This window comes from Kryptolebias marmoratus, linkage group LG11, assembly GCF_001649575.2.
Source record: "Kryptolebias marmoratus isolate JLee-2015 linkage group LG11, ASM164957v2, whole genome shotgun sequence".
Taxonomy (NCBI): Eukaryota; Metazoa; Chordata; class Actinopteri; order Cyprinodontiformes; family Rivulidae; genus Kryptolebias; species Kryptolebias marmoratus.
In genome coordinates, this window is record NC_051440.1 from 23631752 (window position 1) to 23656773 (window position 25022).

The following is a 25022-nucleotide window of genomic DNA, read 5'->3' on the forward strand; positions in this document are numbered from 1 at the left end:
GTGTTCAGATGTCTAATGAATACAAGTGAGTGAGGAGCTGAACATAAAATAATAGCAACACCTGCTTAAAACACAAGAAATATAAACAAAGACTAACACAAAATAAAAAAATAAAGACACAAACCATGACACAGCTTTATTAGTGTAATATTTTTACTTTGCTCAGTCGACCAGACATCAGAAAACATCTTACATCAACTCTTACATCAACTCTTACATCATGAATTGTAAAACTTTAATACTTACTACTGTATGGCATTGATGAGGCATTGGTTTGTCACAAAGGTTTTTGCTAATTTGCTACACATTTTGTAAACATAAAAAATGTGATGCATTTTAAAGCAATATTGTTTTTAGTCAATAAATCGTTTAATTTAGTGTATTTAAAGTGCAGTCTTGCAATTTGCAAGCAAAGCATCACACTTAGCTTTACTGGAAAATTGTGATTACCTAGAGGGGTAATCAGGACTTTAATAATACAAAAAAAAAAACCAATAAACAAACAAACAGAAGCTGTTAATAAATGCTAATTCTACAGTCCTGAGAAAGGACAGTGTTATTTTGATCCTATAATAGAAGAGTGTTTCTTTGTTTTGAAATAAATGTCTAATTTCTAGATCATTTAGGCCTTCATAGTCCATAGTTACTTTTGTTGTTAAATTAATACCAAGACAATAAATGCAACTTAAAACTAGCTGTAGCCTGAATGTGGCCACGAGTCCATTCTGACACATAAAGCATAAACCATTAGCCTGTCCACACCTCACCTAATTAAACTCTGGCTCCTTTGCCATCGCCAAATAAGTAGTCAAAAGTAGTGGCCAATTCAGGTCAGATTCTTCTGCTTTTTGACGCCTGATGTTCACACACTCTGAGGCAGTGGGTGCGTGCCATACAGCAGTCCTCTAACTATTAATAGCAGCGAGGGTCATGGGCAATCTGGATGGCGTGTAAATTTAGACGCTCCCCCCTGGATGTTCCGTTGAAGTCATCAGTTTGACCTCTGACCCAGGAGCATGGCTGCCACAAGGCCTGTGGTGAACCTGAAGTTCAGAATTCAATGCAAAGATTGAGCAAACACTCATTCGTCCACAGAGAATGTACATGTGCAGGATAGCGTTTTTCTACAAGCAGCAATGAAAATGGTTTGAGGCAAAAGTGGCTTAAAAATGTAACCAAAGATGCTGAACACTTGCTACATTCATTCACTATAATCGAGCCTTCATCACATGACAAGTTACACACTAACTGACTGTGGACTGACTTGTGTCTCTCCTCTCTGTCTTTCATGCTAAAACAACTTTGTGCAGATAAAAGCATCACTGTTTCTTGTAGGAAATACGCACAAAAACTTATTCTATCAGCATTGCAATATTTTAGTCCTGCAAAGATGTTCAGTCTTCTTTCTTTTTAATCAACAGCAGTTGGAATATGGTGTTTAGATTAAGTGCTCACACAGGTTCCCACAGCCTTATCCAATGTCTCTGCCCCTGCAAGAGTTATGTGATGGATCGGGGGGCTGAAATGCATAAACAGGGACAGGGGGAACTGATCTTCAAGGTATGTCAGCCGACACTCTAAGGGTATCTGGTGCACGGAACCACTGAAGACCTCAAACTACAAACATAACAACATTGTTCAAGTGTTTAATTTAAATTACAGAAAGTTAGGACAAAGTATATGGTTGTATTCTTTTGTTGTCTGATTTCATGCTTTGACTCTGCACACGTAAGTTATGAACAGTACAGGTGAATATTTTGCACTAAATTGACATTACACCTCTTGACACAATAGATGTTGACGGTCCTAATGCCACTTTTGAAAAATCACACCATCGTCTGCTCTCTTTCAGCCACTAATAAACAACATTTTTATCCTTTTGCACACAACTCCAAGATGGCAAATATCACACAGTCTTTGATTCTGTGTATTAGGATACATGACTATACACCCTGACATAACCTCAGATACTTTTTGGATGTTTCATGATCATTTTATTGCAGTTTTTTTCCCCCCTATATAAGCCAAAACATCTCTAAGCCGGGTTTGGAAATAATAAACTCAGCACACAGTAAACAAGCCTGCATAACATTTTAGATACTTTGAGTTGCTCTGACTAAATGATATGTTGCATGTGGGACAAAGCTTGTCTTACAAATTCAGATCATTTCAAGGGCAAAGCCTGGGCGATAGTTGCAGATTGCATTTAGCTACATTACAGTTCATAGTTATCCTAGCAAAACAAGAATTTGAATTTTATCTATTATCAAATGAGTTTTTTCTTCCAATGTTGGCTTACAAGGTCAGTCATTTAATCTTTTATATATAACTGCATAAAATTGTCAGAGCATAAGGATCAAACCTATTTTTTCTGTCTTTGTGCAAACAGTTGACAAATAGAAAAATGTATAACTGAAATGTATTTTAATTCCCAACAGATTTGATTAACACTCCTAAAATGGGACTTTCACAGGGACAGTTTATGTGGATTTTAACAGCACCTGCATTGTTACCCATCACAGGATCCAATGTGAAAGAAACAAGGCAAGTGCCCTAACCTTATCATATTTAATTGAGGCCACTCTGCTGTCTCCCAAACTACTATATGACAACTCTGGGGTGTTTTTACGCACGGTGAGCGCAGGAAAGGAATTTGCGCACGCGTAAGGATGAGAAGGGGAGTCCCTCCCTCAGGATGTCCGCGGCTTTCTCACCCCAGGCGGGCAACTCCAAGACTCCACGAAACCCCCTTTTGATCCCCCATTTTCCTCTCTCCACCTTTCCCCCGAAAAAAAAAGAAAAAAAGAAAAACCTCCGGCGTTACGTCAGAAAGTGCAGGGCAGGCAAGGCAGCGTCTTAGGAGCTATTCGTAGACGCTGCTGCCAAACCCGGCTCTTTGGGCTGCTCACGAGCTTACTGGAGCCAATGCAGTTTCTAACTCTTTTTAAAAACAACGGCAGTATGCGGTAAGTCAACTATTCATTCATGCTCTTTCATTTCCTCGCTGGGATCCATTTTTTTCTTACAGCTTTCTTCACGTGACAGGTCTCTGTCGCTGGCACAATTACGCGCAAAAGAACAACAGGAGAGTAAAGAGTAGTGGTTTACAGTGGTTTACACACACAGCCTCAGTGAAAACACCATGACATGATGAAGCAGCAGAGATTTTTGACTCTCAGGAGTTTCTGCAGGAAGTTTTTGTGTTTGATTTTTTGGTGATCTAAAAAAAAAAAAAAGGAAAAATGCCTCACGCTCGAAATAGGAACCCGAGTCCCATCCCAGAGGTAACATGGGATACGGGACTGAAGGAGATGAACGAAACCTGGAAAGGAGCTATAGCCTGTCTAGGGGTGGCCGTCTTCTTTGTGATGACCATCGGGATCATATACTGGCAAGTGGTGGACCAGCCCAACAAAAACTGGATCCTCAGGGGGAGTCTGAGCGGACTGATCTGGGAGAGAAGGACCCACTCGCTGGTCATCCAGACTCTGACGGAGGACATGACCTACGTGGAGATAGACGTGGGCAACGTGGGGAACCCCGACATCGAGGTTCCCTTCGTGAGGAACCTGTGCTGGCTTAATAAAACCGAGTTCTGCTACACGTGGGACTCGGTGGCCGAGGTGAAGATCTCGCTGGAGGTGAACGAGGAGACGGAGACAGAGTGCTACAGCATGACCTGGACGCCGGTGCACTGTGATGTGGAGCTGAAGGTAAAACAGAATCTGTGTGTAAAACCCAATAGTTTTAATCTTTTATGCTTTGATCGGTTTTTGTTTTTCAATTTGCTTTCTGTTAAGGTGTAAATATTGATGATTTTGCTCCTAATATATATATTTTTTCTCATTCAAATTGTATTTGCTTTACACCAGTTTAAAACTAATTTTGGGTTACCTAATTTCAGCCTTTTAAAATTCCTAAACCATGAAACTTTACATTGGGATGATACACAAAATAATCCTTTCCAATTGGATTTGTTTTAAATTTGTGCTTCTTTTTTTGTTTGTTTTTCAGTTGTGTGCCTATAATCTATAAAATTGCTCTGTTTAGGCTCTGAATTATGCAGCAATTTCTATTATTTCTTGTGGTTTGGCATTTTGACATCTAATTAGTCTAATTAGTCACAACATCCTTTTAAAATTAGGAGAAATTTGACTGTTTTGGGATTTACTGAGCTGCTAACATCGGTAATGTTTGAAACATGTAATTTCTAAAGTGTTTTGTTAAACTTTTTTTTCCCAAACATTTTTACATGCACAGTAGGCTACTTACTGTAACACCCCCTCACCCCTTTAATTATCAAAGGCACTTAATTATTGCGACTTTTGTGGGGGTAATCCCTCTCCACTGAAACATTCCTGGCCGCAACTACTTGTCATGTGGCTCACAGCAAATCCCTCCATACCCAAGTCGCCTTTTTTATTGTCCTCATTTTCAAAATCCTGCTCCGGAGCCTCTCAGGTGATCTGTTGTCAGCAGAGCTCAGATTTGCTGACACGCAATAATTGAACTCCCAGTTTGAGCATTTCTCAGAGGAGCTTTCTCTTAGAAACCCCCCCATCACTCAATCCCTCCTGAGTATCGTGCTTTTTATCGACAGCCTCATGTACCAGCAGAACACAGCACTTTCACGCTTCACTTTTCCACTCATGTCACTTCATCTTTATATCTTCAGATTTTAGTCAGTTTTACACATATTGAATTGAAATTTGTTGCGGTAGTAGCTGAGAGTCATTCACAACACAAACTCTGAATGTGAGAATTTGTAAGCACAATGCTATTTTCAAGGTCCGACCAAAACGACTACAACTCTGTCATAAAATGATTTTAGTCAAAAACTCTGCCATGAAAGGTGGCAGGTAATATGCAGTTCTTTAAGGAATGCTAGGCCTTTATCTCGACGCAAACAGTTTCACTTATTTCATATTTTATTTTACTCTAAAATACTCTTCAGTCTTTTTTCCGTCTCTTTTTGTAATCCAGTCTTGGGCATTCTGCTCTCTATGTTTTGTTGTTTTTCACTGCATGTGTGTGTATGTATTTTTCTGTCAGGACTGCTTCTCCATGGCTAATGTGTCCTGGTACGGCGGAGCCAGTGTCCGCGGTCAAACCTGGCCAATAAATGATCAAAACACCACAATGCAGCCCTTCATTATCAGCGATCTGAAGGACACTCCCTCTGGATTCGGCTCTCCTTTGGAACGCTACTTCCTGGGCTCGTCCGGTAAGGTGCCACTGATGGGACAGATCATTTACTATCTGCTGATGCTAATTGCAGGAGTTCTGCTTTGGAAGAGCGGAGCTACAGCTCTCCTCTACACACACACACAAATAGAGAGGTGTTTTCTAATGTGTAACATGACACGGGGTCAGCTGTTTCTAACAAGGGTTGTGGAAATCTGACCCCGCATCAGTGGGTATACAATGTGCAGTGTGAATCCCAGGCTGTGAGGGAAGTCCCATGGACACTCTTATGTTTTCATACCTCTTTAACCCCACATGTGTTTGTTTGTGTTTGAACTTGGAAAAAAAAAGGCTCAAGAGACGGCACCTCCAAACCACAATACTGACCTGGTGCAGCGGCCGCCCTACAAATAGAGCGTAATACGATACTGTCTGTGGAAATCTGTCTGCGGCCTCTCGGTTGATTAATTCAGATTACACCTCAAAGGAAAACAAACCACCTTTAGCATCTTAAATTAACTCTAAAGAACGGGTGTAATTGCTTTTTGTCTCTAAATAAAGGGCTGTTTGAATGAGAGCCCCGCTGTCTTGTTTAAGTCTCCAGGTTATTTTGGGGGGTGTTAGATTTTATCCTGGGAGGCAAAGAGGGAACACACCAGAGGATGTGAATAGTTAATGTGACTGATGAGGAATGTGTACAGTGTGTGTGTGTGTGTGTTTGTGGCAAATGCAGCTTTAATCTCACAAACTTTGGACTCTTGACTTGTCTTAATCTGCTGCTTGCCTTCTGGGCTGCTGCTTTTATGAATAGATATTTATTCTTCAAAGACTTTGATATGAAATTAATATTATAAAGCTTAACAAACAACTTACAGAAGATCAATTTGATTTAAAGTTAAGTGAAAAAGTACAGTTATATAAAAATCACTACAGTTCTGCCTCTTCATTTCTGAATGATGTTTGGATGTCAAAGTTGTCAGAAAAACTGCAAATTTTGTTAGAATTAAATTACCAATTTGTTCTTTTTTGTGTTGTTTCCATTTAAGTTTCCCAATTTTAATGGAAATAGAGAAAATGTTTTGCAAACAGAGATTTTAACTTTTTTTTTTTTGAAAATCTGTTTGCCTGTCTGTGTGTCATAGGTGTGTGTTCAAAACTAAAACCTAAACATCTGCGGAGGAACGCAGGACAAAAACAATCCACTGATCTGACCTGACAGAAGCGTCTCACATCTTCTGACAGAAACAAACACATGAACATTATGTTACATAACTGCAGCAGGCTTACCAGGAGGGTCACATGACTTTAATCCCCTTTCTTGTGAAAATATAGGAGAGTGATTATCACGACTTTACAGCCTTTTGTTTCTCAGGTGAGCTTTACACAGGAAAAAAATTAATACAAAAAGAAAAACACACTCACACAGACGAGATGTGATTCCAAAAGGAGTGACAGTGTGAATGTTTCCACGTAATCTTCAGTTTATTAACCCAAACACGGCAATCTGATGCTCTGTAATGTCAACCATGCTTGTTTGGGCACAAATATGGATATATTTACCATCATATCTGAATTAGAAATATTAGGATATCTTCATCTGGCTCTCTGAATCTTATAACTTTCAGGACTTAATAAAATATACAGAAATACCGGAGTTAAACTATATGTACATGCTTATGGTTACACAATACAAAACATAATCTAAGCAAGTTCCTCAACTCCTCAGCTCACAGTCAGACAATAAATCGTCATCGAGTGGAGTGCACACACTAAAGAAAACGGCATATTTTCTATTAACAAAGGTATTATTTATGATAACTCTAAAATTTTTCTTAGGTGTGAGTGTGAATGTAATGATTGTTTGTCTCGTTTGTCTCTATGGTAAAGAAAATGGATGGATTTATGATAGAAGTACATAGAGGCATATAAATATAATCATAACAGCATCAACACAGTCTATGAATGGTACACAAACCTTCATTGAGGACCTTAGATGACAAGGTGCCTGAGAGATAAATCCAGAACACCTCATGTTGTAATAATAGTTTCAATATTGTCATAGAAAGATAGATTTACAAGACTAGAAATCCTATTTGTGTGTCAAAATGACATGACCTCTTCCTCAGTCACACATATTTTCACCACCTCTGTGTGATCAATACCAATATAATAATATTATTAATAATCTTATCCTTTGAGTTGAAAAGCTAACAAGATTTTTGCACTTCATTTACTGGTTATTACAGATGGATCGTCAGAGCCAGTGTTTCTGCACCACTGCTGATAAACTGATTTAAAAATTGAACGTGCAACAAAAATGCATTTCAGTAAATATTTTATGAAGGTAATATGGCAGCTACTGTTCCAAACAGCAGGCCACTAGATAAATATTCCCAATAAAGGTTAATTTATAAGCCAAACAGAATCATTGCAATCATTTATAAAACTCTTTTATAAGTAAGAAGAAAAATAAAGTTTATGAGACTAGATTAGAAAAAGTTCTCATTATCATTTAAACATTATGTCAGAAAAAATGTTCTTGAACATCAAATTCTAATCTGACTATAGAAAAATACCTGTTATAATCTTTATTAACAGTGAGACAAAAACAATTTTAGCATCATAAAAAAACACTTATATGAGCACAGTATAATATGGTGTTGTGGTTTTGTTAGTTTTTATTTTTCATGTTCAATAAATAAAGCAACTCTGGTTTAGCATTTAAAGTTCTTCACAGAAAGTTAAATTGGGACAAAGTTAAATTAAACATATTTATGTAATTTCATGGTGATTTGTGGTTAAAATTATTATTATATTTCATTGAACTGTTCAGAAAACGTTTATTTTTCATCAATAAAAAGTGGTGTTTGTTTCCTTTGAGATTTTGAGCCTAAGAAATCCAGATTTAAGACATTATTATGGATTAATTAATTAATTTTCTCATAAAGATGTTGTGGTTCTCCAGCTAAATTCCTAAATTCTGAAAGAGTTTTTAAAAAAGCAAATAAATCTCTCCTTTATTTTGATTTTATTTGAATAAGTAAAAAAATTTCATATAAATGTTTTAGCAAAACCAGATTGAGGGAATGCAGAACTCCAAAACTAGTCAGCACATGTGTTTGTGGTTCTGGTGAAGGTTATTAATGATGAATGCGCCTCTGATCTCGGCCTCCTTCAGAGCTGTGTCGCCGTCTTTCCTCCTGAACCTGCTTTAAGGGAACAAACATGGTGCAGTTTTTAATATAATATTAGAACAGCTGCTTGAACCTCTTGACCGTTGTACACGAGGTGTGCGCATGTGACCTGTCTTCACTTACTCTCGTTAGTCAGAGGAGCACATTAGAACTGTGCCGGGGACTTCTGGGGATTGACATTGTCAATCTAAGAGGGCTTCTGGGAGTTAGGAGAGACAAGTCGAAACTTATAGAGTCGTAAAGCAAATGGCAGCAAACATGTGGCACAGTTGAAATCAGACAGAATCAAGAAGGTGGGAAGTGTTGAAATGAAGCTGAAAGACCGGAGACAGAATATTTGCGAGTGTGCAGCAGAGTGACATTTGAGAATGTTGCCAACTGGAGGAACCGTTGCAGCTCCACCTGTCTTTAGCCATACAAACACAGCTGAGCCTTGAAGAAAGGATTAGTTCGTTTCAAAACCCTTTCCTCAAACAAGGCTTTATCAAAACTGATCATTTCATTTAACATGATTTTATTTGTTTTATTTTACTTGCACATAAATGACTGGAAAAAGAATAAACAATGGAGTCGTAGCCGTTTTTGGTCAAATCTTAAAAATAACTTCATATGTGATCTCATGTGAGATATGCTCAAAGTTTTTGTTGTGAGTGACTCTCATCTACAATCCCATCAAATTTTAGGTAAATATTTGTATAACTGACTGAGTTATGAACATTTTTGTGTTTTGGATGTAGCAGCCATCTTGAATCAGGCTTCAAAAGTTAAGCAGTTATGCATTCAATGATTACTTTCTGCAAGTTTTAATAACATCTGTTCAGTGGTTTATAAGATATACTGAAACAGACAGATGCACTAACACAACCCCACTCATCAAAACATGGCCAGAAACATTGTCGTCTGCCTTTGCTTTTCAGTAGTGGGCAATAATTACTTGTACAGAATTATTCATCACACTGATCTTGAATAAAATATTAAGCAGCAAATATGCTTTTGTTTTTTTTAATTGTTTTATAAAACCTTTCATTCACTTGTTACAATAATGTTTGCTTTTTAACAAACGTTCCCCCGGTCATGATGGCTGAAAAACTGAGACTTTCTCATGTTTTCTAAAGATTCAAGTTTAAGTTACTATAGATTTCAGACTTAATTTAATCAAGTCTAGGTTTTTTTGACAATACATTTTTTAAAATAATATTTACAGCCTTTGGAATATTATTAACAGGTGATTTATGAAGGTAAGGTGGGAAACAAGGCGGGCGATCATGTAAATGCCTGTATTTTTGCGTGTGTGGTGTGTGTGTGGTGTGTGTGTGTGTGTGTGTGTGTGTGTGNGGGGGGGGGTACTTTTCTGTCTTTTAGGTAAATGTCTCATGAACCATGTCTCAAGACAGATTTTACTGAAACTCTCAAGAGGTCATCAAGTTATGGAGTTTTTCGGATCCAAGATGGCCTACACAACTAACACAAAGACGTCTGTAACTCTGTCAGTTTGACTGATATTTAGCTAAGAATCGCTCAACTTTTATGCAGTGCTGTGGGCAATATGCACTGACACTGTCAGACCAGTTAGACGTAAAACACTTGAAGAATTTCTCGCTCCGCCAATAGAAGCTTTGTCTAAAGTGAACTGAGGGAGCTACTGTATGAACATCCCTCAGTAATGTTTCCAGCTGACCACCTTATATTTTCATCGAGCATAACAAGGAAGGGACATTAATGAATTACTTTTTCAGAAGAGTTTTACTGTAGCTGTTCTGTTCTCTGGTGGAGTTAAAGTAAACCAAAGCCCCATTCATAAGCACACGATGTGACATTGTTTAGATCAGTTTCTTTTTTCCTTCTGAGGATATCACAACCTTTAGCAAAACCTTTTGATTATTGAGGGCGAAGCAGCAATAATGGTTTTGCCTGTGTGTGCGTGTGTGTTTGCTCATTTGTCTGTAGTGTTAGCAAATTATTTCATGAACCACTGGGCAGATTTTAATGATTAACATTTTGACTTGCCCCAATTCAAGACAGCCACCACAGCTGATCAGACTTAGAAAGCACAAAATGGCTGTAATTTTACAGAAAACTTTGAGTGTTAACACATCACACATAATATTATTTTCAGTGTTTCACTGAAACAGCTATAATCCTGTCCCGTCTCAGCAAAAGGCAATACACATTTCTTCAAGGACTGCTTGGTCTGTAATTTGTCGAAGTCAAACACATTAATTAAGTAGTGTGCTGATTTCGTCAGCTTAGAATGATTCTGATTAGTTTGACAAAACCAAAGATTATGCATTTTTTAAATCAAATTTACTCAAAGGGATATTTTCACAAAACCAATGCAACAAGAATAAGAAGTGATGAAAGAGCAAAAAGAAAAAAAAATATCCTCTTTAGTCTTTCATTACTTGTTCAGTCAGTGAATATGGAAATTTACTAACATGGCAAGATCTCATTTTTGTGGCAATGCATTATTTGAGGTTTGGCACAGAAACTAAATTTCCATTGTTAAGGAAATACATGCTTAAACACACACACACACACACACACACACACACACAGAATGTTTCACTGCACACTTGTATAACCTCAGTCAGGTCTGTAAAAGTGTGCGTCATAAATAACAGAGTAAATATGACAGGTAAGGGAGTGCAGCCCATCTGGTCCGCAGCAGCAAGGCCTTAAGGTTGTAACATTTTCCTCCAGACCAGCCTCTTTCAGAGATCCTATAGATGCCACATTAAAACCTTTCAGACCTCCGAGATAATGCTCCGCCACCACCTCCAAATATTCACTTCAGACTGAGAGAAGAAAGTGTCAAACCTTTATGGTCCTATAAGTCCTGCATGTCTGCAGTTTCCCATTAAAGAAGGGGTACGTGTGTGTGTGTGAGGAAGTGCCTGGTTCTCTACGTGAGCGTGAAAGTTATTTGATTTGTGCTTTCGCTCTGCCATTGTAAAATCGAGGAATGTGTGTGTCAAATCACTCAAATCCGCCCTCAAAACGCTGCTGCTGCTGCCCTGTTAAAGGTGAGAGGATACTTTTAGTGGGGCTTATAATTTCACCCTCTCACAGTGACTGGAAAATGTTTTACGAGATACTTGGAACTTTAAAATAATTGTCCTAAAAATAGGGTCGCCCCCTTTTTTGCTTTCTCTCGGTATCCCACCTCGGCTGTAACTTTATACCTCAAACCTGCATGATTTTATTTAAATGATCCCACTCTTGTGCGGTATGCACAATTAGAGAGGCAATGTTTGTGTCTTACTAAGCACAAGGCTTATAGAGTCATGCTTAGACAGCAAAAAGGCATCCCACTACACGCAAAGTGGGTAGAGCTGCATAAACACATGAAACAAGATTTAGTATAACTTTGAAGATAAGGAGGGAGAAACAGCAGGAAGTTTTGTCCCATTTATTTGAGGCTTTGTTGCATTATTTCCAAACGGAAAAAATAAAATCTTTGGAAGTCATCGCTGCAATTTCACACTATACTTTTCCATCCTGGATGCGTGTTTTCATGCAGCTTGATGTATCTCACAACATTCTGTGAGGCTGTTTGGTGTCTGGTTTACTCTCGTGGTTTTTATTTCCACTGCTTATGTTTCATTTCTTTCTGTAAACGTATAACAGTTTCTCCACTGACCCACTTTCAACTCCACTGTACTGTACATATTTGTTTTATTACAGAATAAATTAGCAATGCTCTGTGCAGTATTTTATATTTTTATCTTGTAAATGACAAGGCTTGGCATTATAAAATGCACATCACACATGGAACAGGGTTTCTGATAGTAAAATTCTACATTTACAGTTGTGTATTTACCACACGTATCTGTAAAAAGCAGTGAGGCGGTGACTTAATACCTTGTGAGAAGCAGCTGAGGTGTTACCAGTATCTGTTTGACATTATCCGTTGCAAACACGTGAGAATTAGTTTCAGGCTGAAGGCTTTTCATTGGCTTTATGCAGCACATAAATATTGATCTCTGATTAATCTGATTATAAACCGGTACATGAGCACGCTGCCTGCATGAGAACAGTGAGCACATTGAAACCAGAGAGAGCCAACCGAGCTTTCACCAGCTTCTCAGACAGTTTAATCTGTTCGGAGATCAGCTTCAAAACCTCAAATCCTCAGTTTGAGAGCTTTGAGCGGCTTGTGAAAACACTCAAACCGAGGGTCATGATGAGAGTCAGGGTTAACAGCTCTGCTTGGATTTTACTGACCTTAGATGGGAATGACGGCATAGCTGGACGGAACGGAGGGGAAGAGAGAGTAGTTAAAGCTACGAGGGAGAAGGTGGGAGTCTGGAAGTGGTGAGGGTAAGGGTAACATGAGAGGGACGAGGCATTCCTCGCAGGGCAACTGCATCTGAGGACGCAATTTTCTGATACGCATAATTGGGTTATTTCAATTCTCGAGACCTGTAAATGCTCACAGGAAGACTTCCAGCTGGAGGGTTTCAGGAGGTTTAAGTTGACTCACTTCGTGGCAGGTGTTATTGTTTTCTGTACGAGGGACGGAGAGGACGGTCCTCGGGTTTCAGTGATCAAATGCAAACCCATGTTTCCTGACTACCTGGCTCTTCTCTCATTGGTGCGCAACCTGCTGCCAAACTCACACAACACGGGAACATCTCATTCTAGAGAGTGTTTTTCTTACATCTGAGTGGAGCAATATCAGCTGACACTGCCTCTGCCTCCCACAACACTTCATCCTGGTCTCAGTAACACTCGCACTCAGTGTCATATAAGTGGAATCTTACTTGCACTACTTATAGTTTATTGCTTAGATAATCATTAGGACTGACAGATAAAGATTTTGTGCTTCTCTTGCATCAGTTTGTTTTTTTTTTACTCTGAGATTTGATTTTACAGTATTTGTCTGCCAAAATTCCTCAAAGCATTCTGTTTGTTTCTGACAAGTCTGATGCAGTAAACTAACGGCCCCTGTCCTGTCTGCTTCCCACCCTGCAGGAGTCGCCGTGCTTGTATCACCTGATAATCCTGTGCAGCTCGGGGTGGACAGCAGACAGCAATTCTGTCTGAAGTCACTGCCTAGTATGGAGCGTCTTCCCCTTCAGTACACTGTGTGTGTGGCCCACAATGTCAGGGGCGCTCACCAGGAAGCGGTGCAACAGCTCTCGGAGCACAGCCGAGAGCTGCCGAACATGAAAACACTGTGGTGAGTTCAGAGTAGATCGAGATAAGACGAGGTTGGAGCTTTCTCCCACTGGTGAGTCATGAATAGGTCCTGATTTAGGCTCGTGTGTGCCCTGCAGGCTGCCGTTTTGGAAGCTGCTCGCTAACGTGGATTCAGGGCCGAAGGTGGAGAGGGAGCTGAGAACCTTCTCTAATCGTCTGAAGAGACATCAGCTGGGGGAGGGAATCATCAGCCTCAATGAACATTCCACCACCCTCCTCTCAGATATGGTACATGCTGTCCACTGAACTGTACTGTGTCTTCTTCCAGGCATTAAAGTCTAAGTGCAGTTTTAGCTTTAGTTTGTTAAATACTTTACTAACAAAGACGTTTTTTTGTTTTTTTACCTAGCAAGCTTTCTGGTTTCCTTTTATAGTTTAAATAGTACAAGTATAGTATAGTTGCTTCCCCTAAATGCATCATCATTATTTTTGTACAGGCTTCAACATCAGGGAAAGATAAAATCTTCAGTTTTATTTGAAAATGAGAGACAGATAGCTGGTGAGCAAGGCAAAACTTTAATCTCATTAAAGTTGCTAAAAGCTAGTACCAAAACAACTTGATCACAATAATACTATAGACTGTAGAAAAGATTGGAGAAAAAAAAACAGCTTGATTTCATAAAAATAAATTCTGTCTTAATAGAAGTTTCACCGATTAAAAAACTGCTTCTTTTGATAAGAATCAACACTGTTTGCTAGAAAACATAAGGAAGCTTATTCCAGAGTTGACGTACAACTGCTTGAAAAATGCAATAACAACAGTTTTTAATTTGGTTCAAGGAGATGTTAATCTCTACTTAGATGACCTGGGGGTCTGAGTTGAAATGTACATACATACCCTGAAGAGCTTGACCAAAAAGCCCCTTAAAACAAAATCTAAAAGTACTTGGTAACCAATACAGAGACTTTAAAATAGGAATGACGTGTATTCTTCAATTTGTACTATCTGGAGATGATTGTTAAAACAAGTTTTTAAAAAGAGCATTATGTAATAATCTAAACTAAAATAAGTAAGTAAATAAACAAAAGTGTGAATAATGATTTTCAAGATAAGATTAAATAAGATAGGAACCGTTCTCATACCTAAAATCACTAAAATATTGTAACCTGTTTAAAAAAACTCTAAATTCTGCAACCACTGTATGTCCATTTTTCACAAATGATAGGACTTTTACCTTCATCATAAAAGCATGTTTGTTCAGAACATTTTAGTTATATATGTGCTTCACCTACCTGAATTTAGTCATTCTTTAATCTTGTCTGAATGCTCCATTTTCAACTTTACAGTTTTATTCCTTATTATTGCTTTAAAGTGCCCATTAAAGCTGATGTCAATCAACGATTGCAAACATGCACTTATTATTTGCTTGAATTTTGTGAGGGCTTGTTTTTTTGTTTTTTTTTTGGCCATTTCATGCAATACACTGCAAGCCATTTCTTGCTATACAGTTTCTTAATTCTCCCATTTAATTGTCTGGGGAATAAGGCTGGTGAGGGTTCATTGCACAGAGGAACAAAACTGGCAAGAGATGAAAGAGTTTACTTAAGTGGATCTTCAGACTGATGACAGGCGGGGACAAAGGAGGGAGAACAGGTTTATAGAAATGGCACAGTGAAGGAAAATAAAAATGTCTTTCTGCCTTCATGTTGTTTCAGAGTATCGGTCACTCTGCAGAATAAAGGAATGAAATCATAAAACCTAAAAGGTCATGCTCATTTAGTATGATTTCAGGTAATTTAGCTACAAATATTATTTGGGCTATGGTCTGGTATCGTTTTACATTTATCAAGAGTTATTCCAAACTGCTCGGAAAAATCCACAACGAAGTGGATCCGTGTTAATATCTGCTAATGTTTCATTACAAAACAAATATAGTTGTGAGAAAATAAACAAATCCTCCTCTAACAGAGCTCAGATTACTCAGAGCGCGGTAACTGCAGGACGGTGAAGAATCGGGTCCGAGGAGATCCCAGCCAAGACTAACTGGAGCAGGTGATTCTGACACCAGCTGGATGCTGCGATCGGACCAGGCGTCCCGCAGCAGAGCAGAAGGCTGGTGGAGTTTCACATAATGAGTCCAACAAAGAGTGTCCTGTAAACACACAATGGTAACAGCATGTTCCCGTTTCCAGTTCAGTAGGTGTGAGCGGACAAAGAGAAGGAGGAGAAACAGAAGGAATAACAGTTGATGGATTGCATTAAGCGTACAGGACTTTCCTGGAATTTCAAGGTTGTTGATTCATAAAGAAATATTAACCGATTGTTGTTAATTTATTTGCTCTACATCATCTTAATTCTCTCAGACAGTGCTGTATAAAACAAGTCACACAGTCTTTAATGGGAACATAAAGTTGATAATAAAATGTAAGTACACAACGAGTAGAATATCAGCTGCACTGTGATCTTATTATTTTTGGCTGTGTAGAATTTCAGTCAGTCATTAGTCTGACACCCTTTTAAGCAAAAAAGCTAAATAAAGTTGCCTTTTTTGTATGTTTAGAAAATAAAATGCAACCTACATTTGGCCTTTTTGGTAAATCCTTCTTTTCTTTTTTTCTCACTTTTTAAATCTGGAAACCCAAACCTGAGAACTTATACAACATGTACTAATCTCGATTTTCTTCCCACAACTCTTTCACCTCCTGAGGTCAGCCTCTTTGTTCTTAAGACGTTTTGTTCCTCAGTTATGTAATCTGAAATTTCTGTTTGACTTAACATGTGAACCCTAGAGAATTTGAACGCATTAAATGGATTCTACTGAGGTTATATCATCAACAGTGCAGGTTTCCAATGCAAAGTGTCCACGTGTTGTAAACTGAACTGAACGTTGACTTGTATCCCCATGTCGTTCTGCAGGACCATGACTACCTCAGCAACAGGAAAAGAGGGATGTCCAAGAGACTGACCAGGGACCTCCCACTTGTCAAGCTTCTTAACATTTCCATCACCCTGTCCCCTTTCCTGGGCGTGGACACCACGCAGTTCCACACCTCCCTCATGGATGGCACAGAGGCCTTCTGGCTCGGTCTCCCCTCGGCCACGCAGGGAACGCTGGTGAGGATGGGGAGGCACAAACAATCCCCATGCAAAATATTTAACTCCAAAAATTATACAGCATATTTAAAGTTTGACCCTTAAATTTAAAGTTACTTTGCAGTTGTTGGGTCATAGCTGCCTTCCTTATGAGTGTAAATCCTTCACATCATCTCAGTTCTGATATATCTAAATATTTAAAACACATTTCATGTCATTTAAGTTCTTCATCATAGTTCCTTCGAGCAACAAGAAAACTATAGTGACATTGAAATGAAACCAGATATTCTCTTAAGAATATAGTTTGAACCTGCAGCGTTTGTTCAAGTTTGATATTTTTGAAAAAGGAAATCACTGTTTGAAAAAATAAATGTATGACTTCAACAACAGAGACACTGTTGTTAATTAGACAATGCAGTCTCTGGAGTAACTCCCCATTCCTTGTCCCTTCTTAACTGCTGGAAATTTAAAGCTGAGTCTGTAAAACTCTAGAAATACAACAAAATGAGAATTGCTGATGATTAATAATACACATCAGCTGTTAGTTCAGGTTGCTTGGTAATTTCAAGTGCAGAACTGTCTCTGATTCAGATGAAAAGTTCACTAATACTAAACTGTACTTTCAGAATAACTCCACCTGTTATTGTAGCATAAAAGTACTTCAATGTGATATTCTCGTGCTGCTGTCCTCCCATCCAGATCCCCGTGATGAGTCGGTGGCGAGGAAAGTTCTGTGTAAAGCTAAACCTTACAAACCCAGCAGCAGTGAGCTGGTTCCTGGACAGGGTGGGATCCCTGCAGGCCCATTTAGGAATGGAGTACATCATGCTGGAGGGGGGCGAGGGGAATCTGTTTGAGGAGCAGGCCCTGCGGCCACCGCAGGCTCTGAGTGGCGATAAGTACATCGAACTCCTGGCTGACCTGGCCACCAGCATCGGAGACTCCACCATCGTGACTGCAGGAACACGGTAATCCTCTCAAGCGCCAAATTCTTTGAGCCTGTTTTCTCAAAGAGGCCGTTTGTCAGAAAGTTTCATTTACTTAATTATGATATCTTAAATTTGCTTCTTTCCTAATTTTTCACACATTTATCACAATTTATTGTGCTCCTCAGGTCGAACCACAAGCCGGTGTTTGTGAGGATGACCCCCCTACAGTCTGACTGGGGTCCGATGGGACTGAGAGCCATTATTCCCTCCTTGCTGCACCATACTCTGCTGGGATACAACTTCCTCATTCCTGATGCAGTAGGTAATACAATAGTCTATGCATTTTTTTTACCATTTTGATAACTTAATGGTTTATTTTTATATTTCAATTTATTTTTCTGGTGAAAAAATCAAGTGTATTCTTGTGATTTTTGAAATTCCTCAGATGGTGGTTCAAAGCCTGTCTGTGAGAAAAGTATTTACTTTGAAGTGCAGAAAACAGAGAGCTGTCAGTAACAAAGAAAACAGATGGTAGATTACAGTTTCACTAAAACATTGGCAAGTGACTATAATCAAGAGAAAGTCGTTTTATTGATCAGTAGTCCACTTTTATAATTGTATCTGCAGAACACAAAACATGGGACTCAATTCTTTCTAATCAACACCATAAGTCCCAGAATCTGTTTCTGGATTTATTTGAATTCCTTCATCTTAACAGCCAATCACAGTTTGAAGTGCCCATGGCTCTATAACCATGACTTTTCTTTCCTTCATCGTGAGTATTTTGCCTTTCAGGAGGCTCTCTGTCTGGAGACCTGGTCACAGATCTGGAGCTGTTCATCCGTTGGCTGGAGATCGTAGCCTTCCTCCCAGTTATCAGCTTCCACACGCCACCCTGGGTCTGTGGAGAGGAGCAGGTAAACACAACCGTAAACCAAACAACAAGTCCGCAACCAATCAGAGAGCAGCAGGCTGCAACAGCTGACTTCTTCATAAGAACTTGTGAGGACTTTAGGAGAACAATGAAGTGAGGGAGGTCGTATGACACTGAAGATGTGGTTTATTGACCCACCCACCTGTCTTCAGTTCAGTTCCCACTGATGTTCTTGCAGAGGAAGCAGAACTAAACCCAAATCCTCTCCACTTGAAATCACAGAACGAACTGTTCATTGCACTCAGCAGGAAAACAAAGTGTACATTTTCTAGTAATAGATATTGATATTTTTGACAATGAGGTGCCCGAGGTCAGGTTCCTAAAAACTGTTTGTGTTTCTTGAGAGGACGACGGATCTTTTCACCCCTCCTCTGCCCTTCCCGCCTTTCCTCGTCTCATTCACCTGTGGTTAAGAAGTCCATCTGTTTTGAATTACAATCCCTATTTTAGATTTATGGCTCACTCTTACTCTCGAGGGCCACTTCAGCTGGAATGTTAATGAATCTGAGAACAAGTTTTGGAAAAATACTTTATTATAAGGATGGACAAATGTGACTGGGATCGATGAGCTGGATTTTTTTTACGTGTAGCAGAAATGAAGGCAAGGAAAAAATACTGGTTGTGACTTGTATTGCGTGACAAAGATAAAAATAGAGCTTTTGGACAGCTAGACATTTGACAGCAGCAAGTTTTCCATTTCGGTATGTAACATAGCCTTCAGCTTATAAAGTCAAATGAAGTGAGCCTGAGCCGGCATTTAGTGGAAAACAGGCTGCTGTGAAGCACGTGATAAATAGCTCTTTTATGAGTTTTACTGTAGGTGAAATGAGCACCTTAATTTCTAGAATGTGTGAGACTTTAGTCTGTCATAGATGGGCCACAAAAACGACTTCGCCGGAATGGAATAGCAGCCCAACCTGAAACCCACACACACGCCTGGCTTCTCAATTAGAGCCACTCAGACCTGGGCTGGTATTCAAGGTTTGCTCAATCCCATTTCATGAAAGCACTTATTTTTTATAGACATGGTCAAATTATGTTTTTGTCATGGGACACTGATGAGGATGTGACCCTTTTTGGAATGCTGAGGTCATTTGGACAGAGGGAGACAGGAGAAACACTTGGACAGCGTTGAACCCACTGAAGAAACAAAGAGCGGCTCTTAAGTTCCATTAGCACATCCAAGTGAAAGGATGACACAGTTTTCTTTTGCAGACCTTATTAAGGGGGCTAATGGACCAGCATTGAATCACCATTATTACTGTCTTGTTGATTTCTTTTATTTTATTCTTCCATTTCCGTCACCCACAGCACTGGTAAAACTTACAAACCAACACCTCAAAACATGAGTCTGGATCAGGAACAGTGTTCTTTGACCTTTGGTAGTAATATCAAAATATTATTGGAGTTTAAACATATGCAACCATGATGAAATGTTTCAATCTATGGCCCCCTCCAGGTGTTAAACCTGACTCGGACCTACATAGCAAAGCACCAGAGGGATGTGGTTCCACTGATAGAGAAATATGCAGAGGAGTGGCAGTTGACGGGAAACCCCATCTACCGGCCAATGTGGTGGCTCAGCCCCAGTGACCCAATGACTTTCACCATCGATGACCAGTTTCTCATCGGAGACGAGGTGACTTAATGGCGTTCTCACAGGGGAGGATCGGGTTCCTCTTTTCAGCATCCGATGTACTTGGCATCCAGTTGGTGACCTGATTGTCTTTCTGACAAGGCGCACAACCTCCGACTTGTAAATTTGTTTCAACTTTGCTATTTTCAGGTCCTGGTGGCGCCAGTGGTGGAGAAGGGGGCGGTGCAGAGGGATATTTATTTACCTGACGGGGGCTTCCAGTGGCAGGACAGCCGGAATGCGCAGGTGTTTGATGGGGGGACGTTTCTGCAGGACTATCCTGTTCCTCTGGAGGAGGTGGCTGTTTTCTTACGGAGAAGCTGAGTCCTTACTAATCCACTGAATCACCTGACTTGTACTGTTACTGTTCTGAATCAAATTCTTAAAAAAAAAAAAAAACTTTTCTGAAAGTGTCCTGATCTCAACTTGCACTTTTCCCCCTAAAGACCATGGACACTCTCTCAAGTTCTCACTTGAGAAAGACTTCAAATACTTGCACTTTAAAGCTGAAAATTTCTTTTTATTTTTCTCTTTTTGAGTGGTTTTTTTCTTCCTTTTTTAAAAGAAAGAAAATGTTAATCAGTTTTACCTCTCGGCTGATTTGTTTCTGGACTTTTTTTTTTTTATTAATTCACCTGTTTTTTTGTATAGTTCCTGAGAAATCTGTGTGTTTACATACTGCCTTTCAACAGTCTTTAAAATTTATAGTTGCTGCTGGCTCTCTTCATGAGGAGGAACAAAGCAAGCCCCAATGTCGGCTCAAAGAATCTCTCAAGAAGACCAAACGAAGAAACGGAAAAACAAAGGAAGACTTTTGAAAAGGCTGTTTTCGAGGGAACCGCTTAATAGGAGGAAATTACGTCGCAGAAAGCTGCCAGTGGGGACAGATGCACTGTGGATGTCTTGCTTACTCATCAGAAAGGCTTTTACTTGAACCAATCAGGCTGTGGGGCTGATGTTAAATGAATGTACCTCAAATTCTTGTTGCTCACTGCTTTATAAAGTCATTACACAACAACCCATCACGCTATCGGACATATTTGTAAAGCAGTTCGAGATGATTACACCACTGTATTGTAGTACTGTACACCAGAGAACTTGAGCCCAAGTTACTGTTGTTTTAACTTTGCATTTATTTAAGTTTAGATCAAATTTGACCTTTACAAGAGCTTACTGTAGCTGGGGGTTATAAATGACTGATTTTATGTTTGACTTGCTAACTGTTGTTGTGTTAAAATGCTCTTCCTTGGGAGCCACATAAAGTTATAAAGAGAGCCTAGAAGACAACGCCGACCAAGTGGATAGAAAGTTTCAAAGTCACATTTGGGGAAATTTGCTTATTTTGGTGATTTTTTTGTAAATTGTGTCACTGGTGTATCTTGTTCATATAAAACTCCAACACCCTACTTGAGTACAGTTAAAGACTGGTGATATGGAGGCAGTGAGTTCATCCTAAAGCTACCAAGATCCAACATAACAAAGTTTGTAACAAAGTCTTGGACAGACATGAAATAAGTATAATAGCCCAACAAAATAATTGCCAAAGAGCTATGTTAGGTGTTTGCTGAAGGTTTTTTTAAATTGTGACTTTTAGATCTTGCTCATCTGATGATTTTTTGTTTAGTTTAGTTTAGTTTTGTTTTGAAGTCCTGATTCTTCATTTGTTAACTTTTTCTCCTTTTTTAAGCACACTGCAGAATCATGATCAGGGTCAGATACAAGAAAAAAAAATATTGAAATGAGTGTCAATAGTAAAAAAAATAAATAAATAAATAAAAAGAACTTCAGAAAGCATTAAGAGCTATTGCTCAAAACATTAAAATATGATGGTGGAGTTCCCTGAAGGAAGGCACATCATCTGTTGCTTTAAATGCCAAAGTCTTAGGGAAAGTTCCTGCGTGATCTGTTAGCACTCAGAGTATGTGTTAGGCATGATTCTCAGCTACTACCACACCAAATCTTAGCTCAATATTTGTACAAATAACTAAGTTATAACTATTAGGTTGATTCGCTGTGATGGCCCTCTTGAATTGGGTTGTCTTAAAAAGTTAATTAGTCGCAGATCTACATGCAATGATTACTTTCTGAGAGTTTCATTGAAATCCATTCAGTGATTCATGAGATATTTTGCTAGCAGACAAACACGCACAGAGACACATGTAATTACATGATTGCCTGTCTTTCATATCAGCTGACGATAACTACATGAAAGTCTGGCTCCTTGAAAGAAAAGCCTAAAAAAGTTAGGGATGGTTTACAACTTTTGCACAATACTGTGATTCACAACATGCTAGTAAGCTAGCTCATTTCCCCAAATGTACTAAAACATTTAAATAAAATACTCCTTTTTTTCAGAAATGACTTCATATGAAAATTCTGTCAATTAAAGAGCCATATTAATGTTTGACCTTAAACCGTTCACAGCACTGATTGGTGATCAGTTTTGAAATTTAAGGAGCTTTTCATCTGACAGAGAACTGGTTTGATTCAGTTTTTTTCAATTTTGTTCACATTTTATGCATTTCAACCAAAACCAGCCCAGTTCAAAGCCTAAAAACTGGTTCTGTACAAGGATTAGATGATAGTTGGATTGTTTCCAGCACAAATGGACATTACCTGAGTGGAGCATGGAAATAGTGCTGTGATCGAAATGCATTGGTTCAAAAAGAAACCAAACCAGTTTTCTGTTAATTAAAGGGTGGCAGGTGGTTTATAGTAGGGCTGCACAATATATTTAAAAATGAATTCATGGTATTGGTGTTAAATATGGCAACGATGATATCAGTTGCAATAAACCCACATGTTCATGTCATTAAAATGTTCACAGCACTCTCCATGTGCCGGCTGTGGATAATTAGAGGAGCGGGCGTCCAAATTTGTAGTTTTTGTATACAGTTTGTGTCTGCATTTTTTTTAATCCTTTGCAATGTCAATATTAGACACACTGATACTGCTATATTAAATTTTTGTTATATATTGTGCAGCCCTAGTTCATAAGACGTGGTAAAAACCATCGATTCGCTGTTCTTTGGACTGTCTGCACGCACATTTGTTGCTTTCTTTGCATTGGTAGGAGGGTTAAACCAGGACATTATTTGACCTAATGCTCTGATGAGATTTATCCTGTGATCATATTTAAAATCTCCCTCTGAAAAATGGTCATTTTTAGATAAATCAGGATACGACTCGCTCTCTATCACTATTGCTTTTTTTGTTTTGATTTTTTTAATTTTTTGAAATTTATTTTTTGCAGAAGAACCTTTACCGGCCAGCAGTTCTGACACAGACTTGTTTCTTAACGAGTTCCACCACAAAATTAACTGTTTACTGTATTGATTAAAACACTCAGGTCTAATGAAACTTCAGTTCACCTAATGTCTTAGTGCAACGTAGCATGTTGTGATCACACTGATGTCTTAATCTCTCAAAGAGCAGAATGTATGAGAAGCCCACAGGGATTTTCCACACCCCTTTTTGTGAGAAATTTCCTTTTTTTTAATGTTCCTATGTCAGTGCCTAAATATACAGTTTTCAAAAACACACTGCAGGAAAAGCTCTTTTGTGTTATTCCTTGCAAAACAATATGCCTTAAAAATAACGTGCCACTCCTAAATCCGGACAGAGACAAGAGTCCGGATTGTTGCAGTATTAGCAAGAAAAGTACGATGACTGTGCCATTATGAATGTTTTTTTTTCTCTTCTGTAAATCAGAGAATGTAGAATGACAAAGTTGCAATAAAGTTTACATTTTCTTAAAGCCTTGTGACATTTTGAGTTGTTTTTTTAGATAAAATTATTTCTCATTCCCTGATACCTTTTCAGTGTTTTAGAATTTTTTTGGCTTAGTAAATAAGTAAAGAAAAAAAAATCAAAGAAAGAAAAATCTGTTTCAAAAAGTACCGAAATTTTTATTTTTTATTTGCTTAAGGAACTAATTTAAAGAGAGCAAAACTGAAAATATATAAACAGTAACAAATATTGTGATCTTACAAAGTTGTTTATTTGTATTTATTTTTGATTTGGTCATATAGTTTTGAGGAGTCAATGTTTTATTTTTCCATGGTTTTCAGTTTTTCTGGTTGAATTGCACCTTTAGTTCTTTAGGTTACATAAACAGATTTCTCAATGAAAGTAAATTAGAGCTTATAATTTCTGTTTCCTTCCTGTTTGTTTCTACTCATCTGTCCGTGATGAGTGAGATTAAAAGTCTGCAAGACTTTTCTAATTCCTCAGGCCAGAAAGTATCTGATCATGTGGGCAACTCCACTAATACCACCTAAACCTCCTAAAAGATATTTATAGCTTCCGAGAACTTCTTGGAGAACCTCAGCTTCCTTACCTTCGTCTCCTACGGCCACTTGGCTGAGCTCCACCTTGGGGCCCCGGTCCCCGGTCCCCCGCTCCTTTAGTGCAGTTGGACAGGTGCAGCTGGTCGCAGACATGCAGGGTCCCTTCGCCCTCTCTGTTTACACTCTCGCCCTAACTATTAGATTCATATGGCACTTCTTGAAATCTGGGCGCTGCTCTCAGCCAGATAAAATTCACAAGACGTAGTGTGGCTCCACGGCTCGTGGGGGGGTGAAGTTTCAGTGTGAGAGACTTGAGTCGAGACTCTTTCAGCCAAGGTTGGAGAACTGATTTGGGGAAAACCTGAAATGACCTTCATCTGATGATCTCTCATATTCAGAATCATTCTTTTTATTTTCACAGAAACAATGAGTTTAATAATATTTAAAAGCCCAAAGGCCAACTTCCCTCCAGACATTTTATGGTTAAGGACCCCCCCCCCCTTAAACTAACATTAATGACCGAACAGTGTTCCAATTATTTTCTCCATGTTCATTAAATCAACTCAATTAGTTTTGAGTGTAACAAAACATTACGTAAGGTGTCCAGCAGAGCAGGAAAA

General features: G+C 38.8%; 1 protein-coding gene and 1 long non-coding RNA gene across 4 annotated transcripts; one reads left to right on the forward strand and one right to left on the reverse strand.

Annotated features, from left to right (window-relative positions):
• The first annotated feature begins 2707 nt into the window (after positions 1-2707).
• Positions 2708-23873, forward strand: si:ch211-236l14.4 (SITS-binding protein). Of its 3 annotated transcripts, XM_025006560.2 has the most exons (11): positions 2708-2966; positions 3046-3713; positions 5053-5224; positions 13353-13560; positions 13658-13808; positions 16438-16635; positions 17314-17582; positions 17729-17865; positions 18339-18460; positions 19937-20116; positions 20264-23873. In XM_025006560.2, exons 2-11 carry the CDS (start codon positions 3243-3245, stop codon positions 20435-20437), a joined length of 2082 nt encoding a protein of 693 aa, XP_024862328.1. In that variant the 5' UTR covers positions 2708-2966; positions 3046-3242; the 3' UTR covers positions 20438-23873. The 3 variants fall into 3 exon arrangements, 2 of the variants coding, with proteins under 2 accessions (XP_024862328.1, XP_017274480.1); XR_003039251.2 differs by lacking the exon at positions 20264-23873 and having other exon boundaries at positions 17729-17861; positions 19937-20072; XM_017418991.3 differs by having other exon boundaries at positions 2708-3713.
• Positions 18111-24880, reverse strand: LOC119617434. The gene is made up of 2 exons (XR_005233679.1): positions 24453-24880; positions 18111-18444 (listed from the first exon to the last, which is right to left on the reverse strand). It is a non-coding gene; the product is annotated as an uncharacterized LOC119617434 (long non-coding RNA).
• Between the last annotated feature and the right edge of the window lie 142 nt (positions 24881-25022).

Excerpts from the sequence above, each read along its gene's own strand:
- si:ch211-236l14.4 (XM_017418991.3), top strand. The coding sequence starts at position 3,243 with ATGCCTCACGCTCGAAATAGGAACCCGAGTCCCATCCCAGAGGTAACA. Across the intron at positions 16,636-17,313 it reads CGGCCACGCAGGGAACGCTG|ATCCCCGTGATGAGTCGGTG; the intron begins GTGAGGATGGGG and ends CCTCCCATCCAG. Across the intron at positions 17,583-17,728 it reads ATCGTGACTGCAGGAACACG|GTCGAACCACAAGCCGGTGT; the intron begins GTAATCCTCTCA and ends TGTGCTCCTCAG.